Source organism: Saimiri boliviensis, chromosome 1 (genome assembly GCF_048565385.1).
Source record: "Saimiri boliviensis isolate mSaiBol1 chromosome 1, mSaiBol1.pri, whole genome shotgun sequence".
NCBI lineage: Eukaryota > Metazoa > Chordata > Mammalia > Primates > Cebidae > Saimiri > Saimiri boliviensis.
In genome coordinates, this window is record NC_133449.1 from 139,418,580 (window position 1) to 139,436,222 (window position 17,643).

General features: G+C 37.1%; 1 protein-coding gene across 4 annotated transcripts in view; it reads right to left on the reverse strand.

Annotated features, from left to right (window-relative positions):
• CNTNAP4 (contactin associated protein family member 4) overlaps nucleotides 1-17,643 on the reverse strand; it is a 369,359-nt gene that overhangs the window by 279,836 nt on the left and 71,880 nt on the right. For all 4 annotated transcript variants that reach the window (XM_074404947.1, XM_074404931.1, XM_074404936.1 and 1 more), the window contains one exon: nucleotides 11,948-12,141. In XM_074404947.1, the coding sequence (XP_074261048.1) occupies nucleotides 11,948-12,141 (194 nt within the window). The remainder of the gene's footprint in view (nucleotides 1-11,947; nucleotides 12,142-17,643) is intronic.

The following is a 17,643-nucleotide window of genomic DNA, read 5'->3' on the forward strand; positions in this document are numbered from 1 at the left end:
AGACTGTGCCACCGCAATCCAGCCTGGGCGACAGAGCAAGACTCTGTCTCAAAAAAAAAAAAAGAAAGAAAGAAAGAAAGAAATTTAGTAATCAAAGACATAACCTGAAGTCAGTGAATAGCCTAGGATTGACGAGATACAGCTACACTGAAGAAGAGTTAGCAGAAGTCCCTGAGAAGTTACATCACTATTGTGATGCAAGAGCTGAAGGGCCCCAGGAGCTGATGGCTTTCCTGATGTGTGGTGGCCACACACTCAGCTGGGGACAGTTACTGGGATATTTAGAAGTCGTGCATTATAGCTGAACATCTATTATGCTGTTGCTGTACATGCTCTGTGGTTGCCTGCCTTTTATTATTTTTAAATCTAAGTAAATTTATAGCTGGATGAAGACTGTTCAATCAGTCGGAATGTCAATCTTAACCCAAGACCCCTGCTGCTGCTGAACAAATGTGGGCATTGCTATCATATAGGCTGAATATATTTCCTGATTTATACCGTTTCTATTAAATACGCTATACTTTTACGCAGCCTTCCATATATGACCTAATTTTTCATCTTTTCCTCTATGGCATTTGGATTTGGTTCTCTTTGCTCATAAAGTCAGGCCCCTTCCAGTATTACATGTTTATCTTTACCTTGTCCTATATTTCCTTTAACACTTTTTCCTGCGTCTGTGTTATTTTTAAATATTTAATTTATCTTAAATCTATTTTGATGTAAAAGTTATTTACTCTTCTAGAAGGCTATGATTTCCATATTGACTAATACATATTTCCTTAAATACGTATTATTAAGGCTTTCAATGCTGTATCTCTTGTATGCAAATCCCCAGTTGTATTTGGACACAGTAACAGATATTCAATTTGTTGTTACACTATATTTTAATGTGCCGGTATCAACATGTTTCATTAATACATATTTTTAAATTTTTCCCAAAATGTAAATTCTCCTTACAATTATTCGTTTTGCTAATTAACTTAGCTATTTTTCATATACATTTTTCTAGATGACATTCAGAATGATCTCATTTATATGGATTGTTTTAGGGAGAATGAATAGCTTCATAATAATGTATTTTACTCAAAAGCAGATAGGTCCTTGCATTTAATCAACTGTGTTTTTGTGTCCTTTAGTAATATTTTAAATCGTTTGTTTCTTGAACATTTTCTATTACATTTTATTCCTTGATATCTATTCACTTTTGGATTATTTATACACTGTTGGTGGGAGTCTAAATTAGTTCAACCATTGTGAAAAACCATATGGTGATTCTTCGAAGAGCTAAGAATCATTTGACACAGCAATCCCACTACTGAGTATATACCCAGAAGAACAGATACCATTCTACCACAAAGACACATGCACACAAATGTTTACTGCAACATTAGTCACAATAGCAAAGACATGGAATCAACATAAATGCCCATCAATGACAGACTAAGGAAAATGTGGTACGTGTACATCACAGAATACTACGCAGCCTTAAGAAAAGAATAGGATCATGTCTTTTTTGGGAACACAGATGGAGCCAGAGGCCATTATCCTTAGCAAACTAATGCAGGAACAGAAAATCAGTTTTCTTAACATCCAAATCTCTGCAGTTCAATATGGTAGCTACTAGCAACATAGGGTAACTCAAAAAGATTACAAACCATTCTACTATAAAGACACATACACTTACTTTTATTGCAGCGCTATTCCCAGTAGCAAAGACTTGGAACCAACCCAAATGCCCATCAATGGTAGACTGGATAAAGAAAATGTGGCACATATACACCATGGGATACTATGCAGCCATAGAAAGGATGATTTTATGCCTTTTGTGGGACATGGATGAAGCTAGAAACCATCATTCTCAGCAAACTAACACAAGAACAGAAAACCAAACACCACATGTTCGCACTCATAAGTGGGAGTTGAACAATGAGAATGCATGGACACAGGGAGGGGAACATCACACACTTGGACCTGTTGGCAGGTGGGGGGCTAGGGGAAAGATAGCGTTAGGAAAAATACCTAATGTAAATGACTGGTTGATGGGTGCAACAAACCACCATGGCATGTGTATACCTATGTAACATACCTGCACATTCTGCACATGTATCCCAGAACTTAAGTATAATTAAAAAAATAATTAAATAAAATTTAAATTAAAGTAAAAATAAAGCTCCTCAGGTTACACAAATTAACTATTGGGTATGACACTTAGTACCTGGGTGACAAAATAATCTGTACAACATGCATTTAATTATATAACAAACCTGCACATGTATCCCTAAACCTAAACGTTTTTAAAAATTTCAGCAAAGTAAATTTTGGAAAATAATTTGACATGAAATTTAAAAGGTAAATGCAAATACACAAAGAAAAAAAAAGTCAAAAAAATTAAAAATAAAAGACAATAATAACAAAAAAGCCTATCTGGATCTCTAAGAGTACCTTCACTATATATGTTTCCCTGAAGATAAATTATGCAAATCAATTAATAATAAATCACTTCCAATCTACTCTAGTTTGGATTCTATTGTAAATGAGGTATGTACTCCTTTTACAGTGTCCACTTAGTTATTTATATATAGGAAGATAACTTAAGAATTTAAAAAATCTTTTTGGTTAGAATCATTAATGAATTGCTTTTATAAAATAATTATCCCAATGATTCTCTTAGATTATTTAAGAAATATAATTGTATCCACTTCAAATCTTAGTTTCTCCTTTCTAGTATTAAATATTTTTTAATCTCATCTCTGTTTAAAATATAGTTAGTAAAGTTGAAAATTTAGGATGGAAAATTAGCAAAGTGAGTGGCATGTATTAGTTTTGTCTAGATCTTAAGGAACAATGAAGAAACACTTCAAAAGGACAGAATTGCTTCCAAGACGGAAAAATGCCAAAAGTAGCCTCTTGGGGAAAGAACAAGCCAAAAAACAGATGTCCAAGACACCATATCACAGCCATGATAAGAGGGAATAGAGGGAGTGATGCTGTCATTGAACTGTCATGTGGTAGAATGTGAGATACAAATTGTAAAGTGTTTCAGAAATATGTTGTTCTCAGATTGGTGATTTGAAAACAAACTGGAATGGGGTGTGCACTCTGAAGAAATACTAAATTCACTACTAACTCTAGTCCCTGTCTTCAAAGCTTTCTTACAAATTTAGACTGTGAAACCATATCACAATTTATCTCACATTGCTGTGTGTATCTACAGCTCATAGGAGTTCAAATATACTTTTTTTTTTTTTTTTTTTTTTTTTTTTTTTAGACAATCTCCCTCTGTTGCCCAGGCGGGAATGTAGTGGCATGATATCAGCTCACTGCAATCTCCGCCTCCCAGGTTCAAGCGATTCTCATGGCTCAGTCTCCTGAGTAGCTGGGATTACAGGTGTGCACTCCCATGCTAATTTTTGTATTTTTAGTAGATAGGGGATTTTATTTTTGTATTTTTAAAATTTTTTTTGTATTTTTAGTAGACATGGGATTTTATCATACTGGCCAGGCTGATCTCAAACTCCTGGCCTCAAGTGATCAACCCACTCCAACATCCCAAAGTGTTGGGATTACAGGCCATATTTTTTTTGAATATTACATACTGAAGTAAAGCTCTGATATACATGCATCTCACAGAAGCTTAGGAGAAGGGACCAACATAACTTGCTGTAGAATGTGAACAAATGCAGAGAGGAAATAGACCTATCAACACTACTTAATGAAAAAGATGCCTAGCAAACTGTTTTGATTTGTGATTGAGGTCATATTTAAAACCCAAATGCTTTTTAATACTAATTCCCTATGAGATATATGGTTTTCAAATTTTTCTCTAATTCTTTAGGATGCTTGTTCACTTTGTTGTTACCTTTGCTATGTAGAAGATTTTTGTTCATGTGGTTCTACTTGTTTATTTTTTATTTTTGTGTCTGTGCTTTGCATATCACATCTAAATATGCATTACCGAGACCAATATCATAAAGTTGTTTCTATAGGTTTTTTTCTACCAGTTTTACAGTTTCAAATTTTCCATTTAAGTCTTTAACCCATTTTGAGTTAATTTTTATATATGGTATAAAATAAGGGTCCAGGCCAGGTGTGGTGTCTCAGCACTTTGGGAGGCCAAGGCGGGCAGATCACCTGAGGTCAGCAGTTTGAGTCCCGCCTGGCTATATGGTGAAATATCGTCTTTACTAAAAATAAAAATTAGCTGGGTGTGGTGGCACATGCCTGTAATCCCTGTTACTCAGGAGGCTGAGAGGAGATCTGCTCGAAGCCAGGAGGAGGAGGTTGCAGTGAACTGAGATTGCACCACTGCCACTGCACTCCAGCCTGGGCAACAGAGTTAGACTCCATCTCTTAAAAAAAAAAAAAAGAAAAAAAGATAAGGGTCCAATTTCATTGTTCTGCATGTGGATATTCAGTTTTCCCAATAGCCATTTGTTGAAGAGACTATCCATTCCCCATTGCCTGTTTTTCTTTAATAGAGCATGGGTCTTGCCATATTGTCCAGATTGGTCTTGAACTCCTGGTCCCAAGTGATCATTCCTCCTCAGCCTCCCAAAATGCTGGGTTTACAGGTATGAGCCACCACGCCTGGCCCTCATTGTGTATTCTTTTTTTCTTTCTTATTTTAACTTCTATTTTAGGTTCAGGTGTACATGTGCAGTTTTGTTACGTAGGTAAATTGTATGTCACGGGGATTCTATGTACAGGTTATTTTGTGACCCAGATAATAAGCATAGTACCTCATAGGTAGTCTGAGCCTCACCTTTCTCCTACCCTCCATCCTCAATTAGTTTCTGGTGTGTGCTGTTCCCTTCTTTATCTCCATATGCACTCCATGTTCCCACTTGTAAGTAAGAATACGCGCTATTTGGTTTTCTATTCCTATGTTTGTTTTTGACATCCTAATGGAAGATCAGTTGACCATAAATGTGTGGGTTTATTTCCGGGCTTTATTATGTTTTATTGGTCTTTGTCAGGCATCCCCAAACTTTTTACACAGGGGGCCAGTTCACTGTCCCTCAGACCATTGGAGGGCCGCCACATACTGTACTTCTCTCACTGACCACCAGTGCAAGAGGTGCCCCTTCCTGAAGTGCGGTGGGGGGCCGGATAAATGGCCTCAGGGGGCTGCACATGGCCCGCGGGCCGTAGTTTGGGGACGCCTGGTCTATGTGTCTGTCTTTATGCCAGTGCCATACTGTAGCTTTGTAATATATTTTGAAACCAGATGTGAGATGTCTCTAGCTTTGTTCTTTTTCAAGATTATTTTGGCTATTCAAAACAATGTATGTGGTTCTATATAAATTTCTGGTTTTACATAAATTTTAGGATTTTTTTCTTTTTCTGTAACAAAATGTTACTGGGATTTTGATAGGGATTGCATTAGATCTATAGATTGCTTTGAGAAGTAGACACATCTTAACAATATTAAGTCTTCTAATCCATGAACACAAAAATCTTCTCATTTATTTGGTTCTTCTTCCTTCTTTTTTTTTTTTTTTTTTTTTTAAGATAGGGTTTCACTATATTGGTCAGGCTGGTCTTGAACTCCTTCAGCTTCCTTCAGCCATGTTTCATAGTTTTTAATGTACAGCTCTTTTGCTCCCGTGGTAAAGTTTATTCCTATTTTATTCTTTTTGATAGTATTGTAAATGAGACTATGTTTTAAATTTCCTTCTTAGATAATTTATCATTAGTATGTATAAGCTCAACCTATAATAATACGATAGTAAAAATATATCAATAAATTCTTCAACTCAAGAGCAAAAATAATGTAAAAACACCCTGATTTCAATATGGGCAAAAGACTTGAGAAGACAGTTCTCCAAAGAAGATACACACATAACCAGCAGGTAACTAAAAAGATACTCAACACTGCCAGTCATCAGGGAAATGCAAATCAAAACCACAATGAGATATCACCTCACACCTGTTAGGATATCTATCATTTAAAAAATGAAAGTGAACAAGCGTTGACAAGAATTTGGAGAAATCAGAACCCTAGCACATTGTTGGTAGGAATGTAAAATGGTACAACCACCATGAAAAACAGTATACAGTATGGAACTTCCTCAAAAATTAAAAGTAGAAATACCATGTGACTCAGCGATCCTGATCCCAGGTATTTATCCAAAAGAATTGAAATCAGGATCTCAAAGAGTATCTGTACCCCCACACTGACTGCATCATTATTTACAATAGCGAAGACGGGGCAACAACGTCAATGTCCACAGGCAAACAAACAGATTTTAAAATGGTGGTATTTATATGCAATGGGATGTTATTCAGCCTTAAAAAAAAGGACGGATATTCTGCCTCAAAGTTCATTCAACAAAAATAAACTTTGAGGACACCATGCTAAGCGACATAAGCCAGTCGCAAAGGGACAAATAATGCATTTTGCCACTTTCATATGAGGTACATGTTTCTAAAATAGTCGAATCCATAGAAGCAGAAAGGTGAACGGTGGTTTCCAGGAGATGGGAAAAGGGTGAAACAAGAAGGTATCATTCAACAGATAAATGTTTCAGTTAAGCAGGATGATTGAGTCCTAGAGATCTGCTATACAACACTGTACTTACAGTTAACCCAATACTGTATTGTGCACTTAAAAATTTGTTAAGTTTTTTACCACAGTTTAAAAAAAAAATGCAGCCACTTTATAACCATGCATCAGCAGGTTAGCCATCTTCAAAAGCTAGAGAATGTGTAGCTAAATAGAAATATAAACAGGAAGGTTTCTGAAGATTTAGACTAATAATGTAGACTACCATTAAAATATCTTTTTTGGATCAGAGTCTGGAAAGATAAAAAGCAGCATCAGGCACTCTAGGCACTTGCCGAGTACTGCGGCAAGTATTGCCGCGCATTAAGTTTGACAACTTGACATGTTGACACACATGGCATCAGTACTGCTACACCTTCTATCACCACAAATGCTGCTTGTAGGCTTAGGCCAAGAGAATAAGGGCTCAACATAAAGAAGGAAAAATGCCACTCAGAAGGAGGAGAGTCACCTACCCTACAGCATATAGCTCTTCTGTATTTCTGCCTCCTCAAATTTTCTATTAAACTACCCCCAGGCGCTTATTTATTTGACTTAAAACAAATGCATGTGGAAATCTTTGTGAGCAATGTTTCTATCCTGGCTTATAGAGTTGACAACTCAATCATTCACAATAATAATGACCTGAATATTTTGTGACAGGTGGTACTTCCGCCTAATTGACTATACCTTGCCACGGGGTCTCTACGTCTTTCACCAGCCATATCCGGAACCATGACACTAGACACTTCCAGTTAAAAAACAAAGAGATACTACAGATATGCAATAAAGGGCTTTTGTTTGAAAAATCAAGTACAACTGAAGTCTATTTTAAAATAAAGCAAACTATTCTTGTGTTTAACAAGCATATTTACTTAATTTATATGACTGGTACCACCCCATTCATTGCCCTTGCAGTCTGCTGTGTGAAAGAATCTTAGGCATTTATCAGAAAGGATTTGGAGAATTTGGCTGTGAAGTTCCTGCACATGTTATCTACCTAAAGTAATTTCTAAGATGTTGATTTCATAGCATCTCAGCAATTGTTCTTAAGTGAGTGAAAATTATACCTTATGTTTACTTTTTCAATCATGTACAATAAACCGAAGAGTCTTTTTATCACAGATGTTGAGGAATTTTGTTTTCAATCTGAGAGGAGAAAGTTTAGTAGCTTACACTTTCTAAATTTTCATACAGTATTTGCCATTCAGCAGAATATTTTGCATAAATTATATTTTATGAACATTGGACTATAAATTTTTAGTGAAGAAATATTTCAATGTGTAATATTTTAAAATATCAGATACCTATCAAGTTTGCATTTCTATTAAATGATCTGTACAGAGAGTAAAATATTCTGTTCTTTCTCTTAAAGATTATTTGTAAGAAGTGGCAGAGGATTGTATTAATTATTTCAGATATGTAGAAGTCATTGTTCTCTCTAGCATTCGAAGTGAGATCAAATGAGGAGAGAATTAAGAATCTTCCCCGCAGCATTTCAATCCGTGTTGATTGTTTTTACTGTGTTTGTTCCTAAACCAATAATGCTTGTCTTTTCTTTCTCTTTCTATCACATACTTGTATAATGCCTTATGTGTTTCCTAACTATCTTTCATAGACTTATTTGTATCATCTGGAACAGACTGTGAAGCTCTTAAAGGAAATTGGCATATTTTGTATAATTGGTATACATCCTATAGTATCTACAAAAACTGGGCCAGAAAACAAAAAGTTGGAAAACATGTATTTGTAAAATGTAACAAAGGGTTAACTTTCTCATGAAGTACAGCAATTTGAAATTGTTCTTTGCTTAAAAAATGCAAATTGAAGTGGTCTGTGTTATTCCAGGAAGAAAAGTCAAGAGTCAGGGCACAATTCATCATATTTCAATTTTCCTGCTTCAGCAATTAGCGATTCACAGAGAGAAAGACCTTCCTTTAGAGTGGGACCAGAGTAACTATGGAGTAGAATAAAACCTTGCAGCTACCTAGGATTAACAGGAAATATATACAGATACATACATACATAAATATATACACATACATATACACATACATACATGTATATACACATATACACATACACATATACTTTCAGAGATTTGGGGTTATCTACACAACTTAGCTATGTGATGTGTGGTGATGGTGTCTATTGCACTGAGTCTTAACTTGATCTTGACATTTAATGTTATCTGTCAACTTTCTTTGCCATATCCAAAATTATCTTCCAGTCCTTCCAAAACTTGATAGTCCAAGCTGACCAGTAATCTCACTAGTTATGACGTGGGGAACCATAACTCTGGATATTCCCAATGTCCATGCTTTTTTCACATCTTTCCAGCTTCATAAAGTATCTTCCTCAATCCTTCCATAATCTAAACTATAATGCTTTCTTCAGGACCTATGTAAGCCTTACTTCTTTGACAAATTTAGCTTAAAATGATTTCCATAGTCTGTCCATTTCCAAATGCTTAGGAATCTGTACCTAATATTTGCATGTTCCTCTGAATCTTTCATTGGTTTGCCCTGACAATACTGACCTCTTCAATGATTTAGTTGTTGTTTGGTTTTTGTTTTTGAAATGGACTCTCACTCTTGTCACCCAGGCTGGAGTGCAGTGGTGCAATCTCAGCTCACTGCAACCTCTGCCTCCCAGTTTCCAATGATCCTACTAACACCTCAGCCTCCTGAGTAGCTGGGATTACAGGTGCATGTCACCATGCTTGACTAACTTTTTTGTATTTTTAGTACTGACAGGGTTTCACCATGTTGCCCAGGCTGGTCTCAAACTCCTGGCCTCAAGTGATCCTCCCACCTCAGCCTCCCAAAGTGCTGAGATTACAGGTGTGAGCCACCACACCCAGCCTTCTTCAGTGATGTTAACGTAAACTCTTTTGAAATCTTCTGGAAATTTGGACAAAGATAAGCACAGATTAGCAGATTGACATATTTAAATCCATTCATTTATTGGTTATTTCACCAATTTACTCAACAAAAGTCATGTGCCATATTGGATGTTGGATGCCAGAAATGTTAAGATCAGAAAAAGAAAATCTCGCCAATAAAAAAGTTCAAAATTTGTAGGAAAAAGAAAAATGTGCCATCTTGATATATTAAATTGGTATGGCATAAATGTACTAAAAAGAAGGGCTGATGGGGGCAAGAGGGAGTCACTTTTAGAGTGATCAGAATAGTATCCTACAAGAAAGTGCATTTTATTCACTCATTCCTTCAATAAATATTTAATATATGACTGCGACATGCCAGGTGCTGTTACACTGGGGATACTGAGATGAAAGGTCACAAGGTACAGTATTTACAGAGCTTACACTCAAGAGGGGGAAGACACTGAGTAAATCAACAAAGTAGAATCTAGAAAGCAAATTTACCTTAACAGGATTATGATAGATGCCATGTTTTTATTTGTTTTGGTTTGGATTAGTAAGGATATCATTCATGCCACCATTTCACCCTGAGTGCCTCAACTTTTATAGGAATAAGCAAATAAGGCAAATGGCAGTGCCTGGGTTTGGCTTTCCCCAAGCTTGCTTAACAGGAAAACATTTTTCTGATTGATTGATCATTTTTTAAAAATGCATTTTAATTAACGTACCTAAATATTAGCATGCCTTAGCCACTACTTATCTAGTTTAAATTCCAGTGCTTAATTCAAAACAGAGTAGAAGAAAATCCAAACATCTAGTTAAATAAATATCTCATTAAGTTTTTACTGTTATTGGTTCATAATTACTGTTTATTTTATTCCAAGTCTGAATGGTTTTCATGGAATTAACTGAACCGTAATACCCGGTGTTTGGAGTTTTGGTGTCTGTGTGTGTGTGTTTTGTTTTGTTTGTTTGTTTTTCCTCTTACAGCTTCAACTAGCTTTGGATTTGAAACAGCCTTTCTTAAAACTGCTTACAGGCAACTTCTTCTGTTCCCACTGTTGTGCCCTCTAGAGAAAGAGCAAGTCTACTTCTTTGATTTCAATTTACATCAATAAGCATGGATTGAACGGCCACCAAGAGCTTTAAAGACACAAAGGTGAGTAAATCACAGTCCATTTCTTCAATGAGTTTATAATGTATAACGGAATCCGAGAACTTTAAAAAAAAAAAAAAGAAAAAAAAAAGGCAATTGACTGGTCAAAGAAAATTATCATTATGTGCCCAAATAGGCTTCCAAATTATCTGTGTGCTAAGAATGATGCTTCATTAAGTAACCCATTTTCTCTGGTTCCAGCAGCTCAGCCAGAGAAGGAAAAATAGTTCTTTGATTGCAGTGTGTTGTTCTTGGCCCACAAAAGATCCAAACAAATACTTTGCTGCACTAAGAAAGAAGTCTTTTCTTTGTCATCAAACAAACTTCCTTTAGCTTCCTTCTTCTATCACGTGTTTATATGCCATATCCAGGTTTATTTATCAATCAACCACAAATCTCGTCCACTTTATCACAAAGTGCCTCTATCCCAGTATCCGTCTTACAGGAGCTGCACCACTGTTTACAATGCATAGCAATTCACACACTTAGACACTTTACAGAGACTAGAGAAGGGTTTATACATACATCATATATATGTATATATTTGTATGCATATATACACATATACAACTCCATGTATTTTATATATATATATATATATATATATATATATATATATATATATATATAAATTCCCATATACCAGAGAAAGAAACAGGGTTTCACAAATCTGTAGAAATAAAAGGGATAAATTATTTTTACTGACTTTAAATAAAGACAAGGCAGGTTGGACTCAGTGGCTCACACCTGTAATGCCAGCACTTTGGGATACCAAGGCAGGGTGGACTGCTTGAGGGCAGGAGTTTGAAACCAGCATGGCCAACATGGTGAAACCCCATCTCTACTAAAAACACAAAAATTAGCCATGTGTGGTGGTGGATGCCTGTAATCCAAGCTACTTGGGAGGCTGAGGCAGGAGAATTGCTTGAACCAGGGAGGCAGCAGTTGCAGTGAGCCAAGATCATGCCACTGCACTTCAGTCTGGGCAACCAAGTAAGTAAGACTCTGTCTCATAAATAAATAAATAACAATGCAAGACTATTATGTTTTTGAAGAAAGCAACGTTTTATACAAGTCTTATTTATTTCTTAGACCCCCATACTACTTAACGGACTAATAGGGGTTTGTTTGTTTTTTCCAATTTTTGAGAACCCTGTAAAATAAATTTATTCTTAGTAGTCTCATAAATTTACCATAAAATGTATTAGACAATGAATATTTGCCATATTTTCTTTTGGAAAAAGTTTTCAACTTAAGTCTAAAGATTCTGTATTTCTACTTAATTTAAGAGATTGGCAAACAAGATGCAGTACTGACTATACTTCTTTCCCTGAGAGACTATATCTTTTGTTAAAGAACATACCCAGATGCTGTCCTCTTGGCGATACTGTTTCCAGTTCCAGCCACTATCACTGAACATCAGGAGGTAGCTGGTCACCCAGTTGGAGCTCCCATATCCCCCTTGAGTGGCCACAGCGGTAACCTCCATTCTCTCTCCAAGGTCAATCTGCAACCACTGGTATTTGTTAGACACAAGTGGAGACCAGCCACCAGCTCCTTTTATTAAAAATAGAAACAAGAGAAAATTGGGAAAGAAAAGTTAGTTAAAAAAATCTATGTTAGTAAAGCAGAAATGCCAGCAAGACTGTATTTCTCTATGGAACTTAAATTTCCAAAATATCAAACTTCTTAGAATTGTAGAAAACTATAGAGAAGAATTTAGTATGATTGTATGATGTCTATGTTAATTAATTGTGTTCGTTTCTAGGTTTTATAGCCTCCTAAAACTTTGAGAACTAGGGGTCTTGCTGAATGTTTAACATGCTGAATCTGACAGGTGAACGTTTCCACCAAGACTGGGACTAACATGTCTACAGCACACATGCATGCCCGGGTAATGGTCTGCTCTCCTACCCCTTTCCCCAGGACTGGATGTAAGGAAATAACTTCAAGCTATGATGGAACTAAAAATCTACTTTTGATCATTTTTAGACTGACAGAAGGGAGTACATTGTTAAGTCTGAGGGAAAAGAAAAGTCAAGAAATAGTTCCTGCCCTCAGATGTTTACATTCTTCGGGAGGGACAGATACGGAAAACCACGCTGGAAACAGCAAGAATGATGGGGGATGAGCAGGCGAAAATAACACAACAAAGATGCTCTAGCCAGTGGTGGGCTGGAGCTCGTTCCCAACAGTTTGTAAGAGACAATCATTACATTTTCAATTTTGCAAGCTAGTCATAAACATGATCATCTTTGCGTCTGGCCATGATGGGACTGTTTAAACCAGACGTCCCCAAACTTTTTACACAGGGGGCCAGTTCACTGTCCCTCAGACTATTGGAGGGCCACCACATACTGTGCTCCTCTCACTGACCGCCAATCAAAGAGGTGCCCCTTCCTGAAGTGCAGGGGGAGGGGGCCGGATAAATGGCCTCGGGGGGCCGCAAGCCGACCGCGGGCCGCAGTTTGGGGACGCCTGGTTTAAACCATGGAAATTGCAAACTCTGCAAAATAAGCACCTGCCCCCACCCAGTTAGTTTATCAGCACACCACTGGTTCCATCCTGTATAGGGGGAAGTTGGTGGGTGAGAGGATGGAGGGAAAGAGGAGGAAGGAAATCACAGAGCAAGCTGTGCTTGATCACTCAGAAGTAAAAAACAGAAGTCTGATGTATGTTCAAGGTAGTAATGTGTGGAGCATAACAGACTGTGTTATATTTTACCCAGCACACACCAAATAGTACAGATGTGACTCCTATATATCTTGTTAAGATGCTTCACTCTTCCACTTTAATAATTTGGGGAATTCTTTGCAGAATTATTTAACATTGCTGGTTACATAAGTAACGTATAATAACTGCAGAAGTTATGAAATAGTGTTTGATCTTATTTCTCAAATCTGTATTTAACAATTAATGTCTATTAAAATGCAACATCAATTATATAACACCCCAAAGAACAATGTTAGCACATTTTCTTTCCCTTATCCTTTTGCTGCTCACCTTGAGGCTCTGATAATAAGGTCTGGAATTTTAGATGTAGATGACCATTCATTTATATAGTTTTGAATCAAGCATTATTCTTGGCATACATAATCCATTTTGTGAAGCCTTGAGTACAAGACCTAATTCAAAGAAATGCTCAATCCATGTTTGCTTTTATGAAGAGGTATATGTCATTGTAAGACCTGAAGGGACACACCTGTGTTCACAACTGCTTTATAAGACTTCAAGATCATTTTGATGGTAGAATGCAGCATAATGACACTCTGACAGATGAACGGCAGAACTCTGCCACTTACAACTACAAACAGGAGAAGACTCCAGGCGGAAGCACAGGGGGTTGCACCAGGGACGGGATAAGGGCAAACTGGAGCTGCTGGAGGCAGCTTCTATACGACAAGTGGGGTAGGGCTAGCTAGCTAGGCTTGTCATACAGGCGGCCTTCCTATGAATTGGCTAATTTGAACAATTTATCTAAGAGGCACTGGGACACCCCTAGTTGTCTGGCACCTGTCCCAGCAATGATGCTTAGTGACCCCAAAGAGTGAGAACCTAATAAAGGAAGTGGTTGGAGTATGGACATAATCAGCTGCTAAGAAAGGAAACTGACCAGTCCAAGCCAGGGCTTCAAAAGTGGGTCAAAGCAGCATTTTAAAAGATTGTATTACAACAAACTGCACATGTACCCCTTAATCTAAAATAAAAGTTGAAATTATTTTCAAACATTATATTACAGCAAGGTCCTCCCTTGATGGCATCACACTAACTACTACTTGCATTCCGGTATGATCCCTGTTTCTTACTATATTGTCTTTAGAACTAGATACGTCATCAAATTTCCATCTTTCTTAAAGTGAATCATTGTTCAAAAGTGTATTCCACTCCATATGTCAAAAGTACAATGCTCTTTCTCTTTTTTGGATCCAGAAATTTTTCACATACTACAATTTTGGTTTATGTGTTTTTAATTTTCTCTGTACTTGTTCTTAAAGAACCTGTAATGTTGAGTGCCGTTTCTTTGTACACCAATATTATCTACCCTTATGCTTGTCAAGTAGAATATTCTCATCTTTTAAGCAAGAGGGCTTGTTACATAGACATGGGCCCTGGGTGTCTAGGAGTCATTTGTTTAGCACGGCAATGCTGTCCAAGAAGGGCACTTCCTACCCTTGCAGATTGTTATTTATATGGAATTTGTTCTTGAATGATCTGAGGCACACTTTAAACAGCACCCTGCCACAAATAGCTTGGGGAGTTCTTGAACTCTGCAGGAACTGCTCTCGCGGCGTTATTTTAAAATCTGAGTCAATGCTTCCTCCATCCTTCATTTTTCAGGATGTGATGAAACACCATCCATCCTCCTCCTCTTATTCTAATACTGTATAACTTAACATTTGCGGATCAGAGGAGTCCTTCGTGTCGGGTACTTTGTGAAGGCCTTGCTAATTAATTCTCAGTGCAATCTACCTAGTACATGGTGCGTCGGATTCAAAAAGTCCGAACGCTTTGCCCTCATCCATGGAGAAGGCAAGAGGCACAATATACTTAACTAGGACACGGCAGTTCCTCTCATAGTGTCAGGACGCAAAGGTGGGACTCTGTGGTTCCCAGTGGATGGAGAAAACACTCACTGATGCTGATGGAGGTCAGGGAAACTCAGGATGAAGCTACCAGGCAGAAGGGTCAACGTCCCTCCCTGTAGTGAACAATGGACCATGTCTTTCAAGTATAGGTACCTGATGGACATGGCACGTGGATAAGAATTTCCCTCCACTGCCCTATCTATTCTTACTCTTTTCCTCCAGGCCCTGTCAAAACTTTGGAAATTGAAGCATCTTTAATTCTCTTGTTGCTGCAACTGTGTATCTCTCTGTATTTCTGTCATTTTTATTTTACAAGGAAAAATTAGGAGGGTGAATGAAGTGCCCCTAGAACACCACCATCTCAGCCCGGAAATTCCGCATATGGAATTGCAGCTGTATCAGCCAACTCCTCTGAGAAAACACTGATTAATTTGCTTCTTCCCCTTTCTAGTTAATTGTAATGGTCTAAGGCCTGTAATAAGAACATGCTTTTCTAAAATCCAGAATTTCATAGTATTTCTCTTGCATTTTCATGCCTCTACAGGCCAGTATTTTAAAAAGCAGGCACATGACAGAAACACAGCAAGGAAAAAAGAATCGGTGTGATTCCAGTGAGTTAAAATCGGATCATCAATTCTCATCAGGAGAAAGAGGAACCCCTCACTGACCATTCCCTCTTCACAGTGCCGCTCACAGCTACAGCTGCACCAGCTGACTTGAAACATTCACAGTTAATTGACCTTGAACATTTCAATTTCTTACCTGTGGTGAAAAGGTACTACTGGTATGTAAATTAAGCTCTATCATTAACGAGATACACTGATAAAGTAATGGAAATTCAGATGCTTCTAGGCTATACGAAGTAATTTCAGCCAGATAAGTTGGCCACAGGGAATCCAAATATCCGTACCAGGTTTTAAATCGTGCAGTTTCACAGATGCACGTGGTATCGATGTGTGATAGCATGGTAGGCCTGTTCCCATTTTAAGACAAATGCTAAATAGTAAAATGGAAGCTAGACAGACAGACAGACTGATAGAGATAAATTGATTATTCTTTGCAGATTTATTTATTTATTTATTTATTTTGCCGGCCTATGATGACAGGAAGGGACACCAGCAACATGAAATACAAACATAGCTACAGCTGAGGTTAGACCACCAGCCAGATGGCCACCACCAAACCACACAGCCCTCAGAAACACACTATTGTCATATTTACTTTTGTAATGAAGAAAGCGATGACTAACTCCAGCACATTTTAAACTCTGTTACTGTAAACATAATGATTTGTTTGTTCGTTAACAAAACCTTTCAGCTGCTAGTTAACGTGTTATTTGGCCTCATGATTTTAGTATGCCAATATATTCAGTATCATAATAAACCAATTCTTATGAAACTAAAGGCCGTCTTTTCATAACCCCATCTCTTCCATGGTTACTGATAATTTACCCGCAAAACAAAAGCAAGAGTCTTGCCCCCGCCCGTTCACATTTTTTCCCATACTGCAGGTTTCCTTTCCCTGTTCCACCATCCTCTTTCACCTGCCTTAACCTTGTTACTGAGACTTGGTGTAATAAAGTGTCATAAATCTATTCAAATGGAAACATTTCTTAACTCTTCATATTTCAGCCTGAAACTCACATTGAAAAGTAAAAGTTCTCCCCATTCACAAGACTCTTAAATGCTGTAGTATTGTTATGATAATCACATTTTAAAAGCATATTAAGTGCCTATTGATTTCTCCCACCTTCAGCAAACATGAGACTATATGGCAGTTGCAACGTTTTGAATCATTAAAAAAAATATATTCTTGCTATTAGCTCCAAAGAGAGTTATGATCACAGGAAAGTTGAGCTTTAAAAAAATTTAGTAACTGATTGACTGCAGACACAGCAGCTCTTTTATCTGCTGATACCGCTTTTCAACATCAGATTTCTGAGAAACTTGCTTCTATAATATGTGCTGCTATGAATTATAAGGAAAGAAAAGCAAACTAAAAACTATCTAGGGCCTATTGTATGCTAAGCACACTATTAGAAATTGTATACACTGTATTAACTTAATTATCAAAATTAGTGAGATGAAATATGCTTTAATACCTCTTTTCAAAAAAACAAAACAAAAATATTTGCAGAGGCTAAGTAAATTTTCCCAATACTACGCAAATATTTTAGTGCAAGTGAGAAATTACTTATTTTTAATACTGTTTTAATCCGTGGGTGAGTGTCATTTTACAAATCACCCCATTTTTCATTCTTTACTCCTGAAGTAATTACAACTATCTTTGCCTCATAGTAGTATATTTTACCCCAAGAATATGCTCAAAAATTTATTCAGTGTGATTTAATTATAAATTACCTGGCTAGCTGAATTATGTTTCAGACTCATATATCCCATCTACTAAATATCACCAGTATTTAGTGCTGGTCAGGGAGGCACATCTTAAAATTTCAGGGAAGTAGAAGGAAAAG